The sequence below is a fragment of the Pongo pygmaeus genome, chromosome 4 (genome assembly GCF_028885625.2).
Source record: "Pongo pygmaeus isolate AG05252 chromosome 4, NHGRI_mPonPyg2-v2.0_pri, whole genome shotgun sequence".
Classification (NCBI taxonomy): Eukaryota; Metazoa; Chordata; class Mammalia; order Primates; family Hominidae; genus Pongo; species Pongo pygmaeus.
Window position 1 is genome coordinate 82125796 of NC_072377.2, and position 27038 is coordinate 82152833.

Consider the following 27038-nt stretch of genomic DNA (forward strand, 5'->3'; position numbering starts at 1 on the left):
CTACAATATAAAGGTTTTTATTATTTTTTATTATACTTTAAGTTCTAGGGTACAAGTGCGCAATGTGCAGGTTTGATACGTAAGTATACATGTGCCATGTTGGTTTGCTGCACCCATCAACTCATCATTTACATTAGGTATTTCTCCTAATGCTATCCCTCCTCCAGCCCCCAACCCCTCGTTGTGTGATGTTCCCCGCCCTGTGCCCAAGAGTTCTCATTGTTCAGTTCCCACCTATGAGTGAGAACATGCAGTGTTTGGTTTTCTGTCCTTGCGATAGTTTGCTCAGAATGATAGTTTCCAGCTTCATCCATGTCCCTGCAAAGGACATGAACTCATCCTTTTTTATGGCTGCATAGTATTCCATGGTGTATATGTGCCACATTTTGTTAATTTAGTCTATCATTGATGGACATTTGGGTTGGTTCCAAGTCTTTGCTATTGTGAATAGTGCCGCAGTAAACATACGTGTGCATGTGTCTTTATAGTAGCATGATGTATAATCCTTTGGGTATATACCCAGTAATGGGATGGCTGGGTCAAATGGTATTTCTAGTTCTAGATCCTTGAGGAATTGCCACACTGTCTTCCACAATGGTTGAACTAATTTACACCCCCATCAATAGTGTAAAAGCTTTTTTATTTCTCCACATCCTCTCCAGCATCTGTTGTTTCCTGACTTTTGAATGATTGCCATTCTAACTGGCGTGAGATGGTATCTCATTGTGGTTTTAATTTGCATTTCTCTGATGACCAGTGATGATGAGCATTTTTTCATGTGTCTTTTGGCTGCATAAATGTCTTCTTTTGAAAAGTGTCTGTTCATATCCTTTGCCCACTTTTTGATGGGGTTGTTTTTTTCTTGTAAATTTGTTTTGAGATTTTTGTGGATTCTGGATATTAGCCCTTTGTCAGATGGGTAAATTGCAAAAATTTTCTCCCATTCTGTAAGTTGCCTGGTGACTCTGATGGTAGTTTCTTTTGCCGTGCAGAAGCTCTTTAGTTTAATTAGATCCCATTTGTCTATTTTGGCTTTTGTTGCTACTGCTTTTGGTGTTTTAGTCATGAAGTCCTTGCCCATGCCTATGTCCTAAATGGTATTGCCTAGGTTTTCTTCTAGGGTTTTTATAATTTTAGGTCTAACATTTAAGTCTTTAATCCATCTTGAATTAATTTTTGCATAAGGTGTAAGGAAGGGATCCGGTTTCAGCTTTCTACATATGGCTAGCCAGTTTTCCCAGCACCATTTATTAAATAGGGAATCCTTTCCCCATTACTTGTTTTTGTCAGGTTTGTCAAGGATCAGATGGTTGTAGATGTGTGGTGTTATTTCTGAGGCCTCTGTTCTGTTCCATTGATCTAAATATCTGTTTTGGTATCAGTACCATGCTGTTTTGGTTACTGTAGCCTTGTAGTATAGTTTGAACTCAGATAGTGTGATGCCTCCAGCTTTGTTCTTTTTGCTTAGGATTGCCTTGGCAATGTGGGCTCTTTTTTGGTTCCATATGAACTTTACCGTAGTTTTTTCCTATACTGCGAAGAAAGTCACTGGTAGCTTGATGGGGATGGTATTGAATCTATAAATTACCTTAGGCAGTATGGCCATTTTCACTATATTGATTCTTCCTATACATGGGCATGGAATATTCTTCCATTTGTTTGTGCCCTCTTTTATTTTGTTGAGCAGTGGTTTGTAGTTCTCCTTGAAGGGGTCCTTCATATCCCTTGTAAGTTGGATTCCTAGGTATTTTATTCTCTTTGTAACAGTTGTGAATGGGAGTTCACTCATGATTTGGCTCTCTGTTTGTTATTGGTGTATAGGAATGCTTGTGATTTTTGCACATTGATTTTGTATCCTGAGACTTTGCCGAAGTTGCCTATCAGCTTAAGGAGATTTTGGGCTGGGATGATGTGGTTTTCTAAATATACAGTCATGTCATCTGCAAAATTTGACTTCCTCTTTTCCTAATTGAATACCCTTTATTTCTTTCTCTTGCCTGATTGCCCTGGCCAGAACTTCCAACACTATGTTGAATAGGAGTGGTGAGAGAGGGCATCCTTGTCTTGTGCCAGTTTTCAAAGGGAATGCTTCCAGTTTTTGTCCATTCAGTATGATATTGGCTGTGGGTTTGTCATAAATAGCTTTTATTATTTTGAGATACGTCCCATCAATACATAGTTTATTGAGAGTTTTTAGCATGAAGGGCTGTTGAATTTTGTCAAAGGCCTTTTCTGCATCTATTGAGATAATCATGTGGTTTTTGTCTTTGGTTCTGTTTATGTGATGGATTATGTTTATTGATTTGCGCATGTTGAACCAGTGTTGCATCCCAGGGATGAAGCCGACTTGATCATGGTGGATAAGCTTTTTGATGTGCTGCTGGATTCAGTTTGCCAGTATGTTATTGAGGATTTTTGCATTGATGTTCATCAGGGATATTGGTCTAAAATTTTCTTTTTTTTGTTGTATCTGTGCCAGGCTTTGGTATCAGGATGATGCTGGCCTCATAAAATGAGTTAGGGAGGATTCCCTGTTTTTCTATTGGTTGGAATAGTTTCAGAAGGAATGGTACCAGCTCCTCTTTGTACCTCTGATAGAATTCGGCTGTGAATCCGTCTGGTCCTGGACTTTATTTGGTTGGTAGGCTATTAATTATTGCCACAATTTCAGAGTCTGTTATTGGTCTATTCAGAGATTCAACTTCTTCCTGGTTTAGTCTTGGGAGGGTATATGTATCCAGTAATTTATCCATTTCTTCTAGATTTTCTAGTTTATTTGTGTAGAGGTGTTCATAGTATTCTCTGATGGTAGTTTGTATTTCTGTAGGATCGGTGGTGATAGCCCTTTATCATTTTTTATTGCATCTATTTGATTCTTCTCTCTTTTCTTCTTTATCAGTCTTGCTAGCAGTCTGTCAATTTTGTTGATCTTTTCAAAAAAACAGCTCCTGGATTCATTGATTTTTTTGAAGGGTTTTTTGTGTCTGTATCTCCTTCAGTTCTGCTCTGATCTTAGTTATTTCTTGCTTTCTGCTAGCTTTTGAATGTGTTTGCTCTTGCTTCTCTAGTTCTTTTAATTGTGGTGATAGGGTGTCTATTTTAGATCTTTCCTACTTTCTCTTGTGAGCATTTACCGCTATAAATTTCCCTCTACACACTGCTTTAAATGTTTCCTAGGGATTCTGGTACATTGTGTCTTTGTTCTCACTGGTTTCAAAGAACATCTTTATTTCTGCATTCATTTCATTTTTTACCCAGTAGTCATTCAGGAGCAGGTTGTTCAGTTTCCATGTAGTTGTGCAGTTTTGAATGAGTTTCTTAATCCTTAGTTCTAGTTTGATTGCATTGTCTGAGAGACAGTTTGTTGTGATTTCTGTTCTTTTACATTTGCTGAGGAGCACTTTACTTCCAATTATGTGGTCAATTTTAGAATATGTGCAATGTAGTGCTGAGAAGAACGTATATTCTGTTGATTTGGGGTGGACAGTTCTGTAGGTGTCTATCAGGTCCGCTTGGTGCAGAGCTGAGTTCAAGTCCTGGTTATCCTTGTTAACCTTCTGTCTCGTTGATCTGTCTAATATTGACAGTGGGGTGTTAAAGTCTCCCATTATTATTGTGTGGGAGTCTAAGTCTCTCTGTAGGTCTCTGAGGACTTGCTTTATGAATCTGGGTGCTCCTGGATTGGGTGCATATATATTTAGGATAGTTACCTCTTCTTGTTGAATTGATCCCTTTACCATTATGTAATGGCCTTCTTTCTCTCTTTTGATCTTTGTTGATTTGAAGTCTATTTTATCAGAGACTAGGATTGCAACCCCAGCTTCTTTTTGCTTTCCATTTACTTGGTAGATCTTCCTCTATCCCTTTATTTTGAGCCTGTGTGTGTCTCTGCAGGTGAGATGGGTCTCCTGAATACAGCACCCTGATGGGTTTTGACTCTTTATCCAATTTGCCAGTCTGTGTCTTTCAATTGGGGCATTTAGCCCATTTACATTTAGGGTTAATATTGTTATGTGTGAATTTGATCCTGCCATTATGATGTTCGCTGGTTATTTTGCCTGTTAATCGATGCAGTTTCTTCCTAGCATCAATGGCCTTTACAATTTGGGATGTTTTTGCAGTGGCTGGTACCGGTTGTTTTTTTCCATGTTTAGTGATTCCTTCAGGAGCTCTTGTAAGGCAGGCCTAGTGGTGACAAAATCTCTCAGCATTTGTTTGTCTGTAAAGTATTTTATTTCTCCCTCACTTATGAAGCTTAGTTTGGCTGGATATGAAATTCTTGGTTGAAAATTGTTTTCTTTAAGAATATTGAATATTGGCCCCCACTCTCTTCTGGCTTGTAGGGTTTTTGCCAAGAGATCCACTGTTAGTCTGATGGCCTTCCCTTTGTGGGTAACCCGACCTTTCTCTCTGGCTGCCCTTAACATTTTTTCCTTCATTTCAGCCTTGGTGAATCTGACAATTATGTGTCTTGGAGTTGCTCTTCTCAGGTAGTATCTGTGTGGCGTTCTCTGTATTTCATGAATTTGAATGTTGGCCTGCCTTGGTAGGTTGGGGAAGTTCTCCTGGATAATATCCTTCGGAGTGTTATACAACTTGGTTCCATTCTCCCCATCACTTTCAGGTACACCAATCAGACATAGATTTGGTCTTTTCACATAGTCCCATGTTTCTTGGCAGCTTTGTTGATTTCTTTTTACTCTTTTTTCTCCAACACTTCATTTCATTCATTTGATCTTCAATCACTGATACTCTTTCTTCCACTTGATCGAATTGGTTACTGAAGCTTTTGCATGCATCACGTAGTTCTCGTGCCATGGTTTTCAGCTCCATCAGGTCCTTTTAAGGTCTTCTCTATGCTGTTTATTCTAGTTAGCCATTCGTCTAATCTTTTTTCAAGGTTTTTAGCGTCTTCGTGATGGGTTTGAACATCCTCCTTTAGCTCGGAGAAGTTGGTTATTACGGATCGTCTGAAGCCTTCTTCTCTCAACTCGTCAAAGTCATTCTCCGTTCCGCTTTGTTCCCTTGCTGGTGAGGAGCTGTGTTCCTTTTCAGGAGAAGGGGCGCTCTGATTTTTAGAATTTTCAGCTTTTCTGCTTTGGTTTCTCCCCATCTTTGTGGTTTTATCTACCTTTGGTCTTTGATGATGGTGATGTACAGATGGGATTTTGGTGTGGATGTCCTGTTTGTTAGTTTTCCTTCTAACAGTCAGGACTCTCAGCTGCAGGTCTGTTGGAGTTTGCTGGAGGTCCACTCCAGACTGTTTGCCTTGGTATCACCAGCGGAGGCTGCAGAACATCAAATATTGCAGAACGGCTAATGTTGCTGCCTGATTCTTCCTCTGGAAGCTTCGTGAACTCAGAGGTGCATCTGGCTGTATGAGGTGTCTGTTGGCCCCTACTGGGAGGTGCCTCCCAGTTAGGCTACTCTGGGGTCAGGGACCCACTTGAGGAGGCAGTCTGTCCGTCCTCAGATCTCAAACTCTGTGCTAGGACAACCACTACTCTCTTCAAAGCTGTCAGACAGGGACATTGAAGTCTGCAGAAGTTTCTGCTGCCTTTTGTTCAGCTATGCCCTGCCCCCAGAGGTGGAGTCTACAGAGGCAGTCAGGCCTCCTTGAGTTGTGGTGGGCTCCACCCAGTTCGAGCTTCCTGGCAGCTTTCTTTACCTACTCAAGCCTCAGCAATGGTGGACGCCCCTCTCCCAGCCTCGCTGCCACCTTGCAGTTCGATCTCAGACTACTGTGCTAGCAGTGAGCAAGGCTCTGTGGGCGTGGGACCCTCCGAGCCAGGCACAGGATATAATCTCCTGGTGTGCCGTTTGCTAAGACCATTGGAAAAGCGCAGTATTAGGGTGGAAGTGTCCCGATTTTCCAGGTGCCATCTGTCACGGCTTCCCTTGGCTAGGAAAGGGAATTCCCTGACCCCTTGCACTTCCCAGGTGAGGTGACACCCTGCCCTGCTTTGGCTCACCCTCCGTGGGTGGCACCCACTGTCCAACCAGTCCCAGTGAGATGAACTAGGTACATCAGTTGGAAATGCAGAAATCACCTGTCTTTTGTGTCGATCATGCTGGGAGCTGCAGACCAGAGCTGTTCCTATTTGGCCGTCTTGGAATGGATCACTATAAAGTTTTGATAGTTGATTTAGGGTTTGAAGTTATGTTAACACTTCAGTGAAGAGTTTAGGGGGGAAAATGGTGTTTCAAAGTATATGATTAAAATAGTTAGGAAATTTCAAGTGTAAGAGTGATAGGACCATCAAGATAATTAATATTAAACTTTTCAAGTGGTATTAGTAAAAAGGTGGCTGGGTCAGGGCACGGTGGCCCATGCCCGTAATCCCAGCACTTTGGGAGGCCGAGGCAGGCGGATTACCTGATGTCAGGAGTTCGAATCCAGCCTGACCAACATGGCAAAACCCCGTCTCTACTAAAATTACAAACAAAACAAAACAAAAATTAGCCAGGCATGGTGGCACGTGCCTATAATGCCAGCTGTTTGGGAGGCTGAGGCAAGAGAATTGCCTGAACCTGGGAGGCGGAGTGAGCCGAGATCAGTGAGCTAAGATTGAGTCACTGTACTCCAGCCTGGGCAACAGAGTGAGGCTCTGTCTCAAAGAAAAAAGGTGACTGGGTGTGGTGGCTCATGTGTATAATCCCAGCATTTTGGGAGGCCAAGAGGAGAGGATTGCTTGAGCTTGGTGCTCGAGACCAGCCTGGGCAACATGGTGAAACCTCATCTCTACAAAAAGTACAAAAATTAGTCGGTTGTCATGGCATGTGCCTGTAGTCCCAGCTACTCGGGAGGCTGAGGTGGAAGGATTGATTGAGCCCAAGAGGTTGAGGCTGCAGTGAGCTGTGATCATGCTGCTGCACTCTAGACTGGGTGACATAGTAAGACCCTGTCTCAAAAAAAGAAAAAAGGAAAAAAGCATGATAGTTTCATGATGTGGTATTTTAGATGTTTCAAAACTCAAACTTGTACTGTTTAGTATTCTCTGTTCAGATAGGTGTCATGGAGGCTTATTTGCAGAAAAATGTTTGAGTTTTTTTTTTTTTTTTTTTGAGACAGAGTCTTGCTGTGTTGCCCAGGTTAGGGTGCCATGGCTCGATCTCTGCTCACTGCATCCTCAGCCTCCTGGGTTCAAGCAGTTCTCCTGTCTCAGCCTCCTGAGTAGCTGAGATTACAGGTGTCCACAACCATGCCTGGTTAATTTTTGTATTTTTAGTAGAGGCAGAGTTTCACCATGTTGGCCAGGCTGGTCTCGAACTCCTGACCTCAGGTGATCTGCCTCCCTCTGCCTCACAAAGTGCTGGGATTACAGGTGTGAGCCACCGCGCCTGGCTGAGTTTTGTTTTATAAGAGCATAGCCTGTGTAATAGCTTGGAAACAGTCCATTTGTGACCTAGGATCTAATCAATGTTGATTTCTGTTTTCCTTTAATTTAGTTTTGTTGTTCAAAGGTAATTTGAAAATGGGTAGTTACTGGCTGATTTTGTCTGTTTAAGCTTTCTACATTGAGTGTCAATTCATATGTGAGATTTTAGTTGTTATATTCTCCTATATATAAGAAACACTGCATTGAGCATTTGGGGTTAATTTACTTTAGCTAGTGATGTTCTATTCCTTGATAATTAAATTTCTTGGAGATGATGGAATTGAAATATTATCTTAGAGGTAGTTTTATCACTTGGTTAGAATTTTAGCTTAAGGCTGGGTGCCATGGCTCACGCCTGTAATCCCAGCACTTTGAGAGGCCGAAGCAGCCGGATCATGAGGTCAGGAGTTCAAGACCATCTTGGGTAACACGGTGAATCCCTGTCTTTACTAAAAATACAAAAACAAAAATATTAGCTGGGCGTGGTGGTGGGTGCCTGTAGTCCCAGCTACGCGGGAGGCTGAGGCAGGAGAATGGCATGAACCCCAGAGGCAGAGCTTGCAGTGAGCTGAGATTGTACCACTGCACTCCAGCGTGGGCGACAGAGCTAGACTCTGTCTCAAAAAAAAAAAAAAAAAAAAAAAAAAAAGAATTTTAGCTTGATAGATGCACAGATAAGTCGCAGCATTTCTGTTACCAGCTATGTATTTGGATTATTTGACCTCTCTAAATCTGTTTGCTCATCCGTAAAATAGAGTCAATATTAGTGTGCCTCATGTGGGTGTTGTAAGGTTTGAATGGGCAATACATGTGTTTGACATAGTCCTTGGCAAATAATGTTAAACAAATGTTCGCTATTATTAAGTCTGTTAAGTATAAAGGATTCAGAGTTTGCACCAAGGTTGTGGTCTAGGTTTGATATTGTTCAGATTTAAAACTTCATGTAATGTGAGCTTTTTCATTGTCCCCTGTGCTTTTGACAAAACATAGGTGGGAAGAAGAGAGTTCAGAGTCTCTTTCATTCCAGTCCTGTGCTTTTTAAGCCAGACTAGTGAGTGGTTTTGCTTTTTTTTTTGAGATAGGATCTCATTCTGTCACCCAGGCTGGAATACAGTAGCACAATCATTGTTCATTGCTGCTTTATTTTCCAGGCTCAAATGATCCTCCTGCCTCAGCCTCCCAAATAGTCAGGACTACAGGCCCGTGCCACTACACCTAATTTTTCTTATTTTTAAAAGAGATGAGGTCTTACTCTATTGCCCCATGCTGGTCTTGAACTCCTGAGCTCAGGCGATCCTCCCACCTTGGCTCCCAAAGTTCTAGGATTACAAGCCTCAACCACTGTGCCCAGCTCTTAATAGATTTTAAGAGATAGACTCTGTTATAAATTTAAAATTTTCGAATCTTCTTCCAAAAAAACACATATGCGAATTTTTTTTGCACTGTTGTGGTAAGGGACAGTTCATGGTGCTGCCTTTCAAGCCTACTAATAGATTCCCTATTCTGGAGAAAGAATTCATTTCAGCATAAAGTTACTAAAGAGGGAATATGGGGCTGGTTTAGACAGTTTTAGAGCCCCCAAATAAGACAAGAAAAGCACCTGTATTTCTTAGGTTTCTTTGTTAGTCCATTTTCATATTGCTGTGAAGAAATGCTCAAGACTGGGTAATTTATAAAGAAAAAGATGTTTAATGGACTCACAGTTTCACATGGCTGGGGAGGCCTCACAATCATGGCAGAAGGGGAAGGAGGAGCAAAGGTATGTCTTACATGGTGGCAGGCAAGAGAGTGTGTGCAGGGGAACTGCCCTTTATAAAACCATCCAATCTTGTGAGACTTACTCACTTTCATGAGAACAGCACAGGAAAACCTGCCCCCATGATTCGGTTACCTGCCACCAGGTCCCTCCAATGACATGTGAGGATTGTGGGAGCTACAATTCAAGATGAGATTTGAGTGGGGACACAGCCAAACTCTATCAGTTTCTTTTTATTCTAATGCCTGTACACCATCAATAATTTCTTGTATTACTTGATTCTAGTAGTCGTGATTGTTAGCAACCATGTTCCAGAAATTTTCAGTATCTCATCAATAGCCTAATGCCACTTCTGTGAGCAGGATATTACTTATGTGAGCAAAACAGTTTATTTTGATACAGTATTACATGAGTGTAATACAGGTATCAACAAGTAATGTTTATCATTTGTTTTCTATGTGCCTATGCATTCCCAGCTAAGCACTTTACCTGCATTATTTTATTTATATAAAAGCATGTTCCACTGTTACCCCCATTTTGCAAATGGAAAATCTCAGGCTTAATACTTTGCCCAAAGTTAGACAACTGTAAGTGGGAGAGTCTGGATTCAAACCCAGATCTGTAAATTCATGTTCTCTTATCTGCTATGTTGAGTTGCCAGAGTTAAAGACATTTAGTGCTGTGCTTTAGTTAACTTGTGTCCCCACATCTTAGCCCTTTAAAATAATGAAATACTTTGTCTTTTCCTGTCCCAGCAAATGGTAGTTGTAATTAATATCTCTGGTATTGATTTGGCATGTGAAATAAACTTTACAAGATCCAATAAGCTTATTTTCTGAGATTTATTATCATACTTCAGGGAAGAACTTTTCTATTAAAATTGTGCTGCAGCTTGGCTGTAGAAGACATTAAACCAAAAACTACTTGCTTATTTGAAATTCAGTTTTCCAGTAGGCTTTGATCTGAAAGAGCCAGGATGGCAAGTAGTAGAGAGCTTTTATTTATGTATTCTGATGAGAAAATACATTACTTAGGTGGATTTATTATGAATAAATATCCATGATACCATAAATACTTTATCGTAAACTGAGGCAGATTACAATTTAAGTCACATAGGTTAAATCAATGTATAGTGTTTTTATTTTTAAATCTATATTTCTGTTCTTTGTTTGGTTTAAAATGGCTATGTTCAAGCTGATTTAAACAGTCTGCTTTCTGGTCTCTTCCTGCACTCAAGACCCACCACCTTTGGTTCTGAATGCCAGTAGAAGTTCTTCTTCCCCTGATGTTGTATTTTCTTTTCCTGGACCTTTTCTGATCTGGCTAAGGTACAGCTCTCCTGGGGATCTTCTGGCTATTCCAGAGCTCCTCAGCTTTTCCTTGCCCTTCCCTCAAGCATCTGAAAGGAACTTGATATTCACGTGATGGTTGTATTGCTTCAGTTTGTTTTGAATTTGACTGATTTTGCATTTGCAGTAATTTGGACAGCTCAGGTAAAGGAAGATTTGTGCTCTCTTGGAGATGAGAATCTAGGTAGTTAAGTAAGTGCTGGGATATGGAGTTTATGTCTTAGAGAACTGTGAAGTGTTTTCAAATAATCATTCGTATTAATGGTCAGTGTACAATCAAATGAATTTTATTGTCTCCTTATTCAGAAATAGAAAAGTTGGTAAAACGAAATAAATACAATCTATTGAGAATGATATTTAACCTGCTTAATATCTTTTATTTAGCTTTATTTAAAATAAAACTAGAGAAAAGTAGACTTTGAGGTTTTCATTTGATCAGTTTTGTACACTAACTGTGCATTCGTGTGTACTAACTGTACATACAGAAAGGGGAAGGTGGACTAGTTTTAACATACCTCCATTTGTATTTGAAAGCAATATTTTAGAAATAGTTTTTGAGTAGGACTTCTTAATTTTTAAAACATATTCAGTGTCTTCTAATAGATTTCTTAACTAGAAATTACAGTTAGGCAGTTTCAGCTTCTAGAATGTGTCTATGAATTTGGAACCAAGGTAATGGACATAGCTGTTGTGAAGGCTGTAGACATTATTCAGCCCCTTTTTAGAGCACATATTTTATATATTTATAATGTAAAACATTTTATTTATTTATTTATTTATTTGTTTGCTTTTTTTTTTAAATTAAGTATTTATTGATCATTCTTGGGTGTTTCTCGGAGAGGGGGATATGGCAGGGTCATAGGATAATAGTGGAGAGAAGGTCAGCAGATAAACACATGAACAAAGGTCTCTGGTTTTCCTAGGCAGAGGTCCCTGCGGCCTTCTGCAGTGTTTGTGTCCCTGGGTACTTGAGATTAGGGAGTGGTGATGACTCTTAAAGAACATGCTGCCTTCAAGCATCTGTTTAACAAAGCACATCTTGCACCGCCCTTAATCCATTTAACCCTGAGTTGACACAGCACATGTTTCAGAGAGCAGGGGGCTGGGGGCAAGGCCATAGATCAACAGCATCCCAAGGCAGAAAAATTTCTCCTAGTACAGAACAAAATGGAGTCTCCTATGCCTACTTCTTTCTACATAGACACAGTAACAATCTGATCTCTCTTTCTTTTCCCATTTCCCCCTTTTCTTTTCAACAAAACCGCCATTGTCATCATGGCCCGTTCTCGATGGTCGCTGTCTCTTCGGAGCTGTTGGGTACACCTCCCAGACGGGGCAGCCGGGCACAGGCGCTCCTCACTTCCCAGACAGGGTGGCCAGGCAGAGGTGCTCCTCACTTCCCAGACGTGGCGGCCGGGCAGAGGCGGTCCTCACATCCCAGATGATGGGTGGCCGGGCAGAGGCACTCCTCACCTCCCAGATGGGGCGGCCGGGCAGAGGTGCTCCTCACTTCCCAGACGGGGCGGCCAGGCAGAGGCGCTTCTCACTTCCCAGACGGGGCGGCTGGGCAGAGGCGCTCCTCACCTCCCAGACGGGGCGGCCGGGCAGAGGCGCTCCTCACTTCCTCCCAGACGGGGTGGCAGCCAGCCGGGCAGAGGCGCTCCTCACCTCCCAGACAGGGCGGCCGGGCAGAGGCGCTCCTCACCTCCCAGACGGGGCGGCCGGGCAGAGGCGCTCCTCACCTCCCAGACGGGGCGGCCGGGCAGAGGCGCTCCTCACCTCCCAGACGGGGGTGGCCGGGCAGAGGCGCTCCTCACCTCCCAGACGGGGCGGCCGGGCAGAGGCGCTCCTCACCTCCCAGGCGGGGGTGGCCGGGCAGAGGTGCTCCTCACCTCCCAGACGGGGCGGCCGGGCAGAGGCGCTCCTCACCTCCCAGACGGGGCGGCCGGGCAGAGGCGCTCCTCACCTCCCAGAGGGGGGTGGCCGGGCAGAGGCGCTCCTCACCTCCCAGACGGGGCGGCCGGGCAGAGGCGCTCCTCATCTCCCAGACGGGGCGGCCGGGCAGAGGCGTGCCTCACTTCCTCCCAGACGGGGCGGCGGCTGGGCAGAGGCACTCCTCACCTCCCAGACGGGGTGGCCAGGCAGAGGCGCTCCTCACTTCCCAGACGGGGCGGCCGGGCAGAGGGGCTCCTCACATCCCAGACGATGGGCGGCCAGGCAGAGACGCTCCTCACTTCCTAGACGGGGTGGCAGCCGGGCAGAGGCTGTAATCTTAGCACTTTGGGAGGCCAAGGCAGGCGGCTGGGAGGTGGAGGTTGTAGCGAGCGGAGATCGCGCCACTGCACTCCAGCCTGGGCAACATTGAGCACTGAGTGAGCGAGACTCCGTCTGCAATCCCAGCACCTCGGGAGGCCGAGGCGGCAGATCACTCGAGGCCAGGAGCTGGAGACCAGCCCGGTCAACACGGCGAAACCCCGTCTCCACCAAAAATACAAAAACCAGTCAGGCGTGGCGGCGCGCGCCTGCAATCCCAGGCACTGGGCAGGCTGAGGCAGGAGAATCACAGGAGCCCGAGGCAGGGAGGTTGCAGCGAGCTGAGATCACGGCAGTACAGTCCAGCCTCGGCAACAGAGGGAGACCGAAGAAAGAAGTAGAGGGAGACGGGAGACGGGAGACGGGGGAGGGGGAGGGGGAGGGGGAGGGAGGTAAAACATTTTAATAGTCTGGTTTCTTGGCACACAAAATAGAAGTAAAAACTCTAAGTGAAAAAAATAGAATATTAAGTTATATTCTTCATTCTTTGCCAGAGGGACAGGGAAATAGAAATATACTTTAGAAGTGTCTGTTTCAAAATAGTAAAAGAAAAATTATTATTAAAAGTGATGTTTTCTATAGTATCCCTGGAGATATGAGTCATACATAGGATTTCTATTCAGTATTATAAAAATAACATTTTATATTGTAGATTTTTATGTTGGTTATTTTTCATTAATAATTTTTTCTCAGCTGTATGGTCATTAATACCAGCTTTGGTGTAATACAGTACTGATGCAGTAAGATGTGGAACCATTTAGTTTAAATCTGACTGACATAGAAAACATTATTAATGAACCATTAAAATTTGCTCTTTTGTGACTCAGGGGAAATGGCTGATTCTAGAGTAGGGGTCTCCAACCCCTGGGCTGTGGGCTTGTACTGGCCTGTGACCTGTTAGGAACTGGGCCACACAGCAGGAAGTGAGCACCAGCTAGCGAGCATTACCACCTGAGCTCTGCCTCCTGTCAGATCAGCAGCGACATTACATTCTCATAGGAGCACAAACCCTATTGTGAACTGCATGTGCAAAGGATCTAGGTTGCGTGCTCCTTATGAGAATCTAATACCTGATGATCTGAGATAGTTTGATCCTGAAACCATCCCACCCCACCATACATAGAAAAATTGTCTTCCACGAAACAGGTTCCTGGTGCCAAAAAGGTTGGGGACCACTGCTTTAATGTATTCGTTAACTCATTGCCATGTTTTACACTGGTTATAGAAATGTAAAAACCTTAAAATAGTCAAGACAACTTTGAAAAAGAACAATAAAATTGATGGACTAACACCACCTAATTTGAAGACTTACTAGAAAACTTCAAAATAGTATAATATTGACAAAAAGGTAGACAAATAGAAGAGTGGGAGAGAATGGCAAGCCCAGAAATAAACCCAGCCATAGACAGACTACTAATTTTGAGAAAGGTACAAAGGGAACGCAATGCAGAAAGGACAGTCTTTTTAAGAAATGCTGCTAGAACAATTGGATAACCATACGCAAAAAAGAACTTCATACTTGATACGATATTTTAAAAAATTAACTCAAAAAAGAACATAGACTTGAATGTAAAACTGAAAATAGAAAACTCCTAGAAAAAAACAGGAAAAAAAAATCTTTACATCCTTGGCTTTGGCAGAATTTCTCAGAAACAGCAGTAAAATCAAGATATATAAAAGAACAAGTGTGAATACACTGGAGTTCATAAAAAGGCAAAACTCCTCTTCAAAAGAAACTTTCTTCTTCTTCCACCTCCCCCCTCCCCCCTCCCCCTCCCCTCCCTTCCTTCCCCTCCCCTCCCTTCCTTCCCCTCCCTCCTCCCCTCCCCTCCTCCCCTGCCCCCTTCCCCTATCCCTACCCCTACCCCTTCCTCCTCCTTCTCCCTCCTCCCCCTTCTCCCTCCTGCCCCTTCTCCCTCCTGCCCCCTTCCCCTTCCTCCCTCCTCCCCACTCCTTCCCTGTCCTCCCTCCTCCTACCCTCCTCCCCCTCCTCTCCTCCCCTCTCCTTCTCCCCCTCCTCCCTTCTCCTTCCCCCCCTCCCTCTTCCCCCTCCTCTCCCCCTCCCCCTTCCTCTCCCCTCCCTCCTGCCCCTCCCCATTCCCCCTCCTCTTCCACTCCTCCCCCTCCCCCTCTTCCATTCCTCCCTCCTCCCCCCTCCTCTCCCCTCCTCCTCCTTCCTCCTTCCTCCTTCTTCCTCCCCTTTCCTCCCCCCTCCTCCTCCACTGCTATTACTACTACTTCTTCTTCCTCTTCTTCTCCTCCTCCTCCTCTTCCTCTTCCCCTCCTCCTCCTCTTCCTCTTCCCCCCCCTTTTGTTTTTTTTTTTTTAAATAAAGATGGGTGTCTCACCTTGTTGCCCAGGCTGGTGTCAAACTCCTGGCCTCAAGCAGTCCTCTTGCCTCAGGGTCTAAATAGCTGAGATTACAGGTGTGAGCCATTACGCCAGCTCCCAAAAGACACTCTTAAGAGAATGAAAAGACAAGCAACAGACGGAGAGAAAATCTTTGTCAAGGATATATCTGAAAGAGGACTTGTATTTCTAGAATATAGTTTTAAAAACTCTCACAACTCAACGATAAAGGAAAAAGCAATCTAATTACAACATCAGAAAAAGATTTTAATTAGTTCATGAAAGAAGATCTATATATGACAAAAAGCACATAAAAAGATGCTCAACAACATTACTTATTAGGAAGATGCAAATTAAAACCATGTAAGATATCACTATACAGCTATTAGAATAGCTAGAATTAAAAAGACCATAACAAGTGTTAGTGAGATATGGAGGAGCTGGAATACTCATGTACTGCCAGTGGGGATGAAAAGTAGAACAACCAGGCCGGGTACAGTGGCTCATGCCTGTAATCCCAGCACTTTGGGAGGCCAAGGCGAGCGGATCACCTGAGGTCGGGAGTTCGAGACCAGCCTGACCAATGTGGAGAAACCCCGTCTCTACTAAAAATACAAAATTAGCTGGGCATGGTGGCCCATGCCTGTAATCCCAACTACTCGGGAGGCTGAGACAGGAGAATCACTTGAACCTGGGAGGCAGAGGTTCTGGTGAGCCGAGATTGCACCATTGCACTCCAACCTGGGCAAGAAGAGCAAAACTCCATCTCAAAAAAAAAAAAAAAAAAAAAAAGGTAAATAAAAATAGAACAACCTGTTTGTAAAACAGTTTGGCAGTTTCTTAAAAAGTTAAACGTATACTTATGATATGTTCCAGCCTTCCCACTTGTAGGTATTTACCTAAGAGAAAAAGGAAATATATGTTCATGGGAAGACTTGTACATGACTATTAGTAATAGCTTTATTAATAATAATAAAAATAACTTTATTTGTAATAATAAAAAACTAGAAACAACCTAAATGTCCCAAGAGTGAATGAATAAACTGTGGTATATTTGCACAGTGGAATACTACTCAGCAGTGAAAAGGAATGAACTTTTGATACATGCCACAAAACTGGGTGAATCTCAGAATAGTTGTACTGAGTAAAATAAGCCAGACAAGGAAAAAAGACTACATAATATATGATTCCATTTATATAAAACTCTATAAAATAGTCAAACTATGGTAACAGAAAAGCAGTGGGTAGGGTAGGGCTACCAAGGGGCTCAAGGAAACTTTGGGGATATGCTCACCATAGTGATTGGGGAATCAAGTATATAAATATGTCAAAAATTATTAAAGCGATATTTTAAATATTTGCAATTCATTGTATGGTGATTGTAATTCTATGATGCTGTTTAATAAAAGAAGAAAACGAGTAAGTTTTTTGTCAAGGGGGATTGTGGTGCAGTTGGAAATTGAAAGGACAAAGTGAGGTTAGAATAACGATATCTAGTGTTAGCATGACGAGTTCACATAAGTTATTACAATGTTGTTAACTTGAGGCCTCAGGTGGTTGCCACTTTTTTTTGTTTGTGCTTTTAAGGTTTGAATGTCATTCTGCAGGTGAATGTAAAGATAATGAGAAAAATGACATTTTCCCCCTTCTTTCTCTCTTCCTAACCCCCTTTTTTCTTTTTTTTCTTTTTCAAAGGAGTGACAGTTCATTTAGATTCTTTGTATTCTTCTTCGTCTATATTTGTCAGTTTGCTGTACATGTACTCCAAGCTGCAGGATTTCATAACTGGGGCAATTGGTAAGTTTTTTTTACTAGTTTTCAGCTTTAATCTAATATTGTAATATAATTTTTGGCTTCCTAATCTAGTTAACACAGATAAACCAGATTAGAAAAAATAAATAAAAGCAAAAATTGTTTTAAAAATGCAATTTAAAAATGTCATAAGGCATAAACTTTGGACAAATCTGTCTCTTTGATGATTATGTTCCCATCTTTAAAAACAGCACATTTTATCTAGTTTAAATAAAACATGTATGTAAGGGCGCTAAGAGGAAGACTGCAAAAGAGACTGAGGTGGTCAGAGAGATAGAGGGACCAAGGAATGTGGAAGGGACAGGAAAGAGCTTCAGGGATTTTAAGGAAAAGGATACCTATTATGTATAAAGCCCTATTTTAGGTATACAAACAGATATATTTTTATATACGAATATACATGGACACTTGTCTTTGAAAGGTAGAATCACTGCACACTCGTATATACATATATCTTTAAACAATCGAATCATTCTCATGGCTCATTCAGTGGGGGACCCTCAGAAATGGAGACTCTCTGGACCCAGGCTAGGAGGTAATAGCAGATTTAGGTCTCTCTTTACATTCTGATGCAAACATTCCTTGAGTGAAATGGTGGGTGGAAGAGTACACATCTCTAAAATTATCTGTTCCTCTCTTCTTTCTTTTATACTGACTTGCATTCAGCTGTATTCTTACATGTCAGAAGCATGTGTGATGCAACTTTGTTCCACTGTGTACATTAAACCACAATTGAAATTAGCATTTAATTAGAATGTGTTGAGGACTTATATTTAGTATTCTGCTACTGAAGTGGAGAAGTGATTGGTAGTTAGACAACTCTTGGCAGTTCTGCAGAGCTCCTAATGGGCATAAATACATGCAGAGAATTTATATAGATATTTAAAATCAGTTATCAGATAAAGTAGTTTTTATTATTATTTTAAATAGTGTCTAGTTTTTGGTATTTTAGGGAAAGGAAATGTTTTAAATGTTTAATTAAAAATATACTGCTTACTTTAACAGCACAGGGTTTTTTTAATTCTTGTGAAATTGAGGTAATTTCTTTCGATTTTTAGCACAGACGTAGGGAAAATGCTAAAATTGAGCATAACAGCATGTATGTGACTAAATAGCGTAAAAAGAATCTGCTAATGAGGGTGCATACAGAATTGACCTGTTTTAAGATAGACCCTCATGTAATTCAGATTTTTTAGGTTAAACTTTTTACTTTTAGGTAATTGTAGATTCACATACAATCATAATAAATAATGCACAGATCTCAGGTACCCTTTATCTAGTTTCTCCCAATGGTAATAATCTTGTAGAACTATAGTAAAATATAAATACCAAGATCTTGACATTGATAGTAAAGATACAGAACATTTTCATCACCAGAGGATTCCTCATGTTGCTTTTTCATAGCCACACTCAAAACTCTCCTTTTCCCACTCCTTAACCCCTGGCAATCACTAATGTGTTCTTCATTTCTGTTGTTTTGTCATTTCAAGAAGGTTATAGATGTGGAATCATAGGCTACAACCTTTGGCTTTTTTCCCCTTAGTGTTATTTTCTGGAGATTTATCCAGGTTGTTATGTTTATCTGTAGTTTATTCCAATTGATTGATTGATTGATTGATTGAGACAGAGTCTCGCCCTATCACCCAGGCTGGAGTGCCATGGCATGATCTCAGCTCACTGCCTCCACCTCCTCGGTTCAAGTGATTCTCATGCCTCAGCCTCCCGAGTAGCTGGGATTACAGGCGCCTGCCACCCAGCCCAACTAATTTTTCTATTTTTAGTAGAGACAGGGTTTTGCCATGTTGCCCAGCCAGGTCTTGAAGTCCTGGCCTCATGTGATCTGCCCACCTCAGCCTTCCAAAATACTGGGATTACAAGCGTGAGCTACCATGTCCGGCCTCCTTTTTATTTTTGAGTAGTATTCTATGATATGGATGTATCACAGGTTATTTAACTGTTCACCAGTTGAAGGGCATCAGTATTGTGTCCAGTTTTGGACTATTACAAATAAAGCTGCCATGAAATTTGTGAATAGATTTTTGTGTGAACATAATTTTCATTTCTCTGTGATAAATGCCCAAGAGTGTAATTATTGGGTTATATGGATGTTGCATGTTTGGTTTTTTAAAGAAACAGACAAACTGTTTTCTAGAATGCTTGTACTATTTTACACTCCCACCAACAATTATGAGCAATTTAGTCTCCACTTCCTCACCAGCATTTATTGGTTATTACTTATTATTTTAGCCATCCTAATAGGTGTGTAGTGATATCTCATTGTGGTTTTGAACATCTTTTCATGTGCTTGTCATCTTTATGTCCTCTTGGTAAAATGTCTCTTCATGTCTTTTATCCATTTTCTTAATTTTTTTATTCTGTTGAGCTTTGAAAGTTATGTATATTCTAGATGTGAATCCTTTGTTGAATATATGGTTTATAAATATTTTCTTTCATAATTCAGCAGAATTGAAAATAAACATTTAAAAAAATGTAATAATAGGCCAGGTGCAGTGGCTCACGCTATAATCCCAGCACTTTGGGAGGCCCAGTCAGGTGGATCACGAGGTCAGGAGTTTGAGACCAGTCTGACCAACATGGTGAAACCCCGTCTCTACTAAAAATACAAAAAGTAGCCAGGCGTGGTGGCACACGCCTGTAATCCCAGCTACTCAGGAGGCTGAGGTAGGAGAATTGCTTGGACCCAGGAGGTGGAGGTTACAATGAGCCGAGATCACGCCACTATACTCCAGCCTGGGCAACAGAGTGAGATTCTGTCTCAAAAAAAAGAGTAATAATAAACTCAAAACTCATAAGCTTAAAAAATGTACAGCTTAAAAAACGTACAGTCTGGAATTAAACACTTGAGCCTCTGGAGTTTGGTTTGCTTTTGAATTTAGGCTATGCCATTTATAAGCTGTGTGTCCTCGGGCAAATTACTGAATGTCTCAGTTCCTCATTTGTCAAATGGAGATTTAAAACAGCATCTATTCTATTGGGTGGGTTGTGAGAATTAAATGCATTAATACACATAAAGAACTTGAATATTGCCTGGCTGATAGGTGTTGAATATGTGTTAGATATTATGCTATTTTTAAAAAGTTTACATTAACTTTTGCCTAATTACACTTTTTATTACTTTTTAGTGGTTGGATTTCATCCCTTACTGGTCTCAACCAAAATATTCCTGTTGGAATCATGATGATAATCATAGCAGCACTTTTCACAGCATCAGCAGTCATTTCACTAGTTATGTTCAAAAAAGTAAGTGAAATTTTATGTCTAAATTTTTATAGTGAAGGTGATGTAAAGTTCTCATTTTCCTATTGCTATAATTTGGTGTAACCTGAAGCCATTTTATCGTTATTGTACAAGTTTGCTCTCTGAGGATTACTTTTTACAATTAAAAGTTATGCATAGGTACATTTTAGAAAATTGCATCACATTTTAAACTTCAGTAAAAGGGGAATATTTTAAAATCATTTTAACTGAAGGCTTTCATGAGTTAAAAACTCAGCCTCATTTTTAAAATTTGGATTTTTAAATATACTCTAAATTTCTTTTTTTTGATATGAAGCATATTAGCCTGATTAATAAATAGAAGTAAAATTATTATGTGGTGTGTACATTTTATTCATATATATCTCTTAGGTTTTTGTTTTGTTTTTTAATTTTTTTGTTATAAATTCAGAGGGAACATGTGCAGGTTTGTTACATGGTTATGTTGCATAATGCTGGGGTTTGGGCTTCTATTGAACCCATCACCCAAATAGTGAACATAGTACCTGATAGTTTTTCAAGCTTTGCTCTTCTCCCTCCCTCCCTTTTGGAGTCCCCAGTGTCTGTTTCCATCTTTATGTCTGTGTGAACCATTTGTTTAGCTCCCACTTCTGAGTGAGAACATACAGTATTTGATTTTCTGTTTGTGTGTTAATTCACTTAGGATAATGGTGTCCAGCTGCATCTACGTTGCTACGAAGAACATAATTTCATTTTTTAGGTGCTGTAGTATTTCGTGGTGTATATGTATCACATTTTCTTTATTCAGTCTACTATTGATGGACACTTAAGTTGATTCTATGACTTTGCTATTGTGAATAGTGCTGCAATAAGCATATGAGTGCAGGTGTCTTTTTGATAAAATGATTTCTTTTCCTTTGGTTAGATACCCAGTATAGGGGGATTGCTGGGTTGAATGGAAGTTCTATTTTTACTTCTTTGAGGAATCTCCATACTGTTTTCCACAGAAGTGGAACAAATTTACATTCCCATCAACGGTATATAAGCATTCCATTTTCTCTGCATCCTTGCCAACATCTGTTGTTTTTTGACTTTTTAATAATGGCCATTTTGACTGGTGTGAGATGGGAATTATTGTGGTTTTGATTTGCATTTCTCTGATTGGTGATGTTGAGTTTTCTTAGGTTTGTTGGCTGCTTGTATGTCTTCATTCAAGAAGTGTCTGTTGATGTCCTTTGCCTACTTTTTAATGGGGTTGTTTTTTTTTCTTGTTGATTTGTTTAAGTCCTTTATACATTCTGGATATTAGTCCTTTGTCAGATGCATAGTTTGCACATATTTTCTCCCATCCTGTAGATTGTCTGTTTACTCTGTTCTTTCTTTCTTTCTTCTTTCTTTCTTTCTTTCTTTCTTTCTTTCTTTCTGTCTGTCTGTCTGTCTGTCTTTCCTCTATCTGTCTCTCTGTCTTTCTGTCTTCCTGTCTTTCTTTTGTGAAAGAGAGTCTCACTCTGTCACCCAGGCTGAAGTGCAGTGGCTCAATCTCAGCTCATTGCAATCTCTGCCTCCCAGGTTCACACAATTTTCCTGTCTCAGCCTGTTGAGTAGCTAGGATTACAGGCGTGCACCAGCATGCCTGGCTAATTTTTGTATTTTTAGTAGAGATGGAGTTTGACCATGTTGGCCAGCCTGGCCTTGAACTCCAGACCTCAAATGATCAGCCCTCACAAAGTACTGGGATTACAGGCATGAGCCACCACGACCAGCCTGTTTAGTGTTTCTTTTGCTATGCAGAAACTCTTTAAGTCCCATTTGTCAATTTTTGTTTGTGTTCCATTTGCTATTGAGGTCTTAGTAGTACATTCTTTGTCTAGGCCAATGTTTAGAAGAGTATTTCCTAGATTTTTTTCTAGGATTTTTGTAGTTTGAGGTTTTACATTTAAGTCTTCAATCCATCTTGAGTTAATTTTTGTATATGGTGAGAAGTAGGGGTCAATTTTATTCTTCTGCATGTGGCTAACCAGTTTACCCAGCACCATTTATTGAATAGTGTGTCCTTTCCCCATTGTTCATTATTGTCAACTTTGTTAAAGATCAGTTGGTTGTAGTTGTGTGGCATTATTTCTGGGTTCTCTGTTCCATTGGTCTGTTTTTGTACTGGTTACCGTGCTGTTTGCTTACCATAGTCTTTTTTCTTTTTTGAGACAGAATCTTGCTCTGACACCCAGGCTGGAGTGCAGTGGCACAATCTCGGCTCACTGTACCCTCGGCCTCCCCAGGTTCAAGTGATTCTCATCCTTCAGACAGCCAAGTAGTTGGGACTAACAAGCATAAGCCACCACGCCTGGCTAATTTTTGTATTTTTAGTAGAGACGGGATTTCACCATGTTGGCCAGGTTGGTCTCTTAACTCCTGGCCTCAAGTGATCCGCCCGCCTCAGCCTCCCAAAGTGCTGGGATTACAGGTGTGAGCCACTGTGCACTATAGTTTGAAGTCAGGCAATATGAAGCCTCTGGCTTTATTCTTTTTGCTTAGGATTGCTTTAGCTATTCAGGCTCTTTTTGGTTCCATATGAATTTTAGAATTGTATTTTCTACTTCTGTGAAAAATGATGTTGGTAATTTGATAGGATTGTATTGAATCTATATATTGCTTTGGGTAGTATGGTCATTGTAACAATATTGATTCTTCTAACCCATGAATGTGGATGTTTTTCCATTTCTTTGTGTCATGTATGATTTCTTTCATCAGTGATTTGCAATTCTTCTTATGGAGTTCTTTCACCTTCTTAGTTAAATGTATTCTGGATGTGTGTAGGAGAGTGTGTGTGTGTGTGTCTATTGTAAATGGGATTGGGTTCTTTATTTGGTTCTCAGCTTGAACGTTGTTGGTGTTTAGAAATGCTACTGATTTTTGTATGTTGATTTTGTATCTTGAAACTTCTTGTTGGTTTTTTGAGACAGAATCTCACTCTGTTGCCCAGGCTGGAGTGCAGTGGTGCGTGTGATCTTGGCTCACGGCAGCCTCTGCCTCCTGGGTTCAAGCAATTCTCATGTTTTAGCCTCCTGAGTAGCCGGGATTACAGGTGTGGCACCCGGCTAATTTTTTTTGTATTTTTAGTAGAGATGATTTCGCCATGTTGGCCAGTCTGGTCTCTAACTCCTGACCTCAAGTGATCCACTTGCTTTGGCCTCCCAAAGTTTGGGATTACAGGCGTGAGCCACCACACCAGGTCTGTATCTTAAAACTTTACTCAAGTTAATTATCAGGTTTAGGGGTCATTTAGGATTTGTAACTGCCCAGTTGTTTTAGCTACACTTCTTCCTGTAGAATTCCCATGTCTGTTTTCACAGCTTTAAAAAAAAAAAAAAATCATTACATAGAGGAAGGTAAATTAGTGTTTTTATTTGTTTATTTAAAGTTTTATTTTGTCTTGGATATATGTAATTTTGATATATTTTATATGTATTCAAACATGATATTGAGACCTTGGGAATAACACCTATGTTTTAAATGATAAAGACTTTTTGATAGGTCTCACTTTAAAGAAAATAAGTCCTTATAATTTTTTTTACTATTTCATTACTTGAGAATATGTATGAGGAATGCATAGAAATAATTTTACCTTATATTTAAAACCACTTTGTACTCTTTCAGTACTTTACTCAGACATTTGCCTTTTATCCTTCTCAAAACCCTACGAAGGTTAGACTGTCCGTTCTTCCATATTTTCTCTATTTGAAATTTTTAACTTCTCTTCTGCACCAAACACACATACCATTGACACTCAGCTCTCTAATGTTACTAAATCCCTTTTCCAGTTTTCCTCCTCCTTAACCTCTGTAGCTTTCTATACCACAGATGGCTCCTCTGCTAAGACTTTGCAATGATGTTCTAATTCTCTTGCCTCTCTGGCTATTCTTTCTCCTCCATTTCTTTATCCAGTTCATAAATTAAGGTCTTAAATGTGCTCTTTGTGCTATGCAGTCATTTTCTTTGGGAATTTCATCTTCCGTTATTATTTCAGTTTCTTCTCTACCTAGGTGACCTAGAATCTTGGAATTGGAAAAGATGATGCTTTGCATAAATCTTTAGTTGCATCTTCAATTGGTCATTTTCATCTCCAGTTGTTGATTGATGTCATCTTCTCACAGTAATGCCTCATAAACTCTTCAGTTTCTTAGTGATAGATGTTCCTTTTGAATGTTCTGAGTAATATTCAAGAAGCGTTTATTAAGACCACATATTGTATAGATTCCGTTTAAATGGGCTAATGTCTAAAATGGGCAAATATATAGAGACAGAAAATATATTACAGCTTGCCTGTGGCTTATGGGTGGGGTGGGGAGTGGGGGTAATGAAAGTATTCTAAAATTAGGTTGTGTAGATATTATAGTCACAACTCTATGAATATACTAAAAATCATTGAATTGTACACTTTAAAGGGTAAAATGCGTAGTATACAGATTTTATCTTAATGAAGCTTTTTTTTTTTTTTGAAGAAACACTTATTGAATACCTACTAATGAGATGGCACTAAGCACTTTATGTAATTCCACTGAACATTTTTGTCAGTGCTGTGATTGCTTCTGTCAGTGCTTCCATTACCTCTTTTTTCAGACAGAATCTTGCTCTGTCGCCAGGCTGGAGTGCAGTGGCGCGATCTTGGTTCACTGTGGCCTCCGTCTCCCGGGTTCAAGCGATTCTCCTGACTCAGCCTCCCAAGTAGCTGGGACTACAGGCATGCACCACCACACTCAGCTGTTTTTTTTTTTCTTTTTTTTGAGATAGAGTCTTGCTCTGTCACCAGGCTGGAGTGTGGTGGCGCAGTCTCTGCTCACTGCAACCTCCAACTCCCTGGTTCAAGCAATTCTCCTGCCTGAGCCTCCTGAGTAGCTGGGATTACAGGCATGCGCCACCATGCCCAGCTAATTTTTGTATTTTTAGTAGAGACAGGGTTTCACCATGTTGGCCAGGATGCTCTTGATCTCCTGACCTCGTGATCCGCCTACTGGGATTACAGGCATGAGCCACCACACCCAGCCACTTACATTACTTTTTAATTCACTTTCTTAGATACCTTTTTAGTATCTTTTCCATCTTTCTCTTCTTTTCCATTTCCAACCTCAGCTAATCCAGAAATTCTTTTTACAGGTTACTTATATTCCCTCATCCTTCTCGCAGTCCATTTAATATATAATTACTATATTAACCTTAAAAAACCCCAACAAATCAGCACTCTGCAGATTTTTGACGTGGATCTGGGATTGGGAATGGCATTTTGGTGGCAGTGCGCAGAAGGGCTGCATTCAGAAACACCAGCATCGCTAAGGTTGTAAAAACACACTACATGCCATAAAGCCATCAAATGGGCCTTAATAACCTAATGATGAAATCACTTTTATTGTGCTCAGCCATACTCTGGGCCCTATGCAGAACACTTTACCAGTATTATGCCATTTTGTCCTCTCAAAGAATCACAGATTGGGATTATAGTGGTGGTGGGAAGAAGGGCTACTGGTGACATCTCACAGCTCCATGATTCACACTTTCTATTCTAGTCAGACTGTACTGCTCGGTTTCTTCAAATACATCATGTACATTCCTTTGTTCCAGATTTTGTTTATATGATGTTTTTTAATCCATGCATTAATTCATCTTCTCTGCTAGTTGAAGACCTACTAGTATTCTTTCAAGACCCAGCTCCGATCTTGCTGTGTCTCCCAGAATGTTTTTTGTTGCCTTGTATCTTAGGGACCATGCCATTCTCTGTTTTCTTGGGGAAACTTAACTGTCTATATTGCTCACTGTGGGACCTTGGCATAAGCCTTATGGTGCATGTATTCTGGGTACGCAGCTGTTCAGCACCCCCCGCGTGAACAAGTCTTTTAGCATTGGAATTAGATGAGAAGAGCAAGAGTTTTGCTTTGGAACCATACAACTCAGGTTGAAATTTTGACAGCTTCACTTACAGCTGTTTGGCCTGAGACAGACTCCTGTAACCACTCAGGTTAGTGTCCTCAACTGTACTCCAAGCTGCGTGAGAGTGGAGACCTGTTCTGTGTGCTTTTAGGTTGTATTTCTCACATCTGGAACAGTGACATGCAGTGATTGGCATGTGATAGGCACTCAGATATTTGTTGAATAAAAGAAGGAATGGGAAGAGTAACCACTTTCATAGGGTTGGTGTGAGGATTAAATGAAACAGTGAATATAAACTGCATAGAACAAGGCCTTCTCAGTTAATAGTTTTCCTTTCTGATCTTGACCTCTTTATCATTTTATATTCAGGGTCTGGTTTAGTGTCCACTTTTGTTTAGTAGATGCCTTTATCAGTCAGCATGCTATCAGAAACAAAGAATGAAGAGGTTAATTGCGGGGAATTGGCTGGTGAGGTCAGTCTGATATCAAGAGGGCAGGCCGGAACTCTCAGGCAGAAGCTGAAACTCTGGTCCACAAGTGGGATTTCTTCTTCCTCAGAGGAACTCCAGTTCTGTTCTTAAGGCCTTTCAACAGATTGGATGGGGCATACCCAGATAATCTAGAACACTCTTCTTAAAGTCAGCTGATGGTAGATGCCGATTACATCTACAAAATACCTTCACAGCAGCACCTAGGTTAGTGTTTGATTGAATAAGTGGAGACTGCGGCCTAGCCAAATTAACACATAACACTGACCATCACAGCACCATTCTTTGGAGAATTCCTTTATTATTTCGCGTGTATTATTGAGGGTGTTTTATAGAAGTAGAAATGTAATACATTTAGAGTGTAGTAGAGGGTTTTGTGGTGTGTGGCAGTTTTCACTCATTTGTTAAACAGCTGTTATTGAGCATATATTATGTG

At 41.0% G+C, this 27038-nt stretch overlaps 1 protein-coding gene across 1 annotated transcript in view; it reads left to right on the top strand.

The window, feature by feature from the left end:
• Positions 1–27038, top strand: part of SCAMP1 (secretory carrier membrane protein 1) — a 115706-nt gene that overhangs the window by 76633 nt on the left and 12035 nt on the right. Inside the window, exons 7-8 of the mRNA XM_054488449.2 lie at positions 16842–16943; positions 20102–20219. Coding sequence (XP_054344424.1) covers positions 16842–16943; positions 20102–20219 — 220 coding nt within the window. The remainder of the gene's footprint in view (positions 1–16841; positions 16944–20101; positions 20220–27038) is intronic.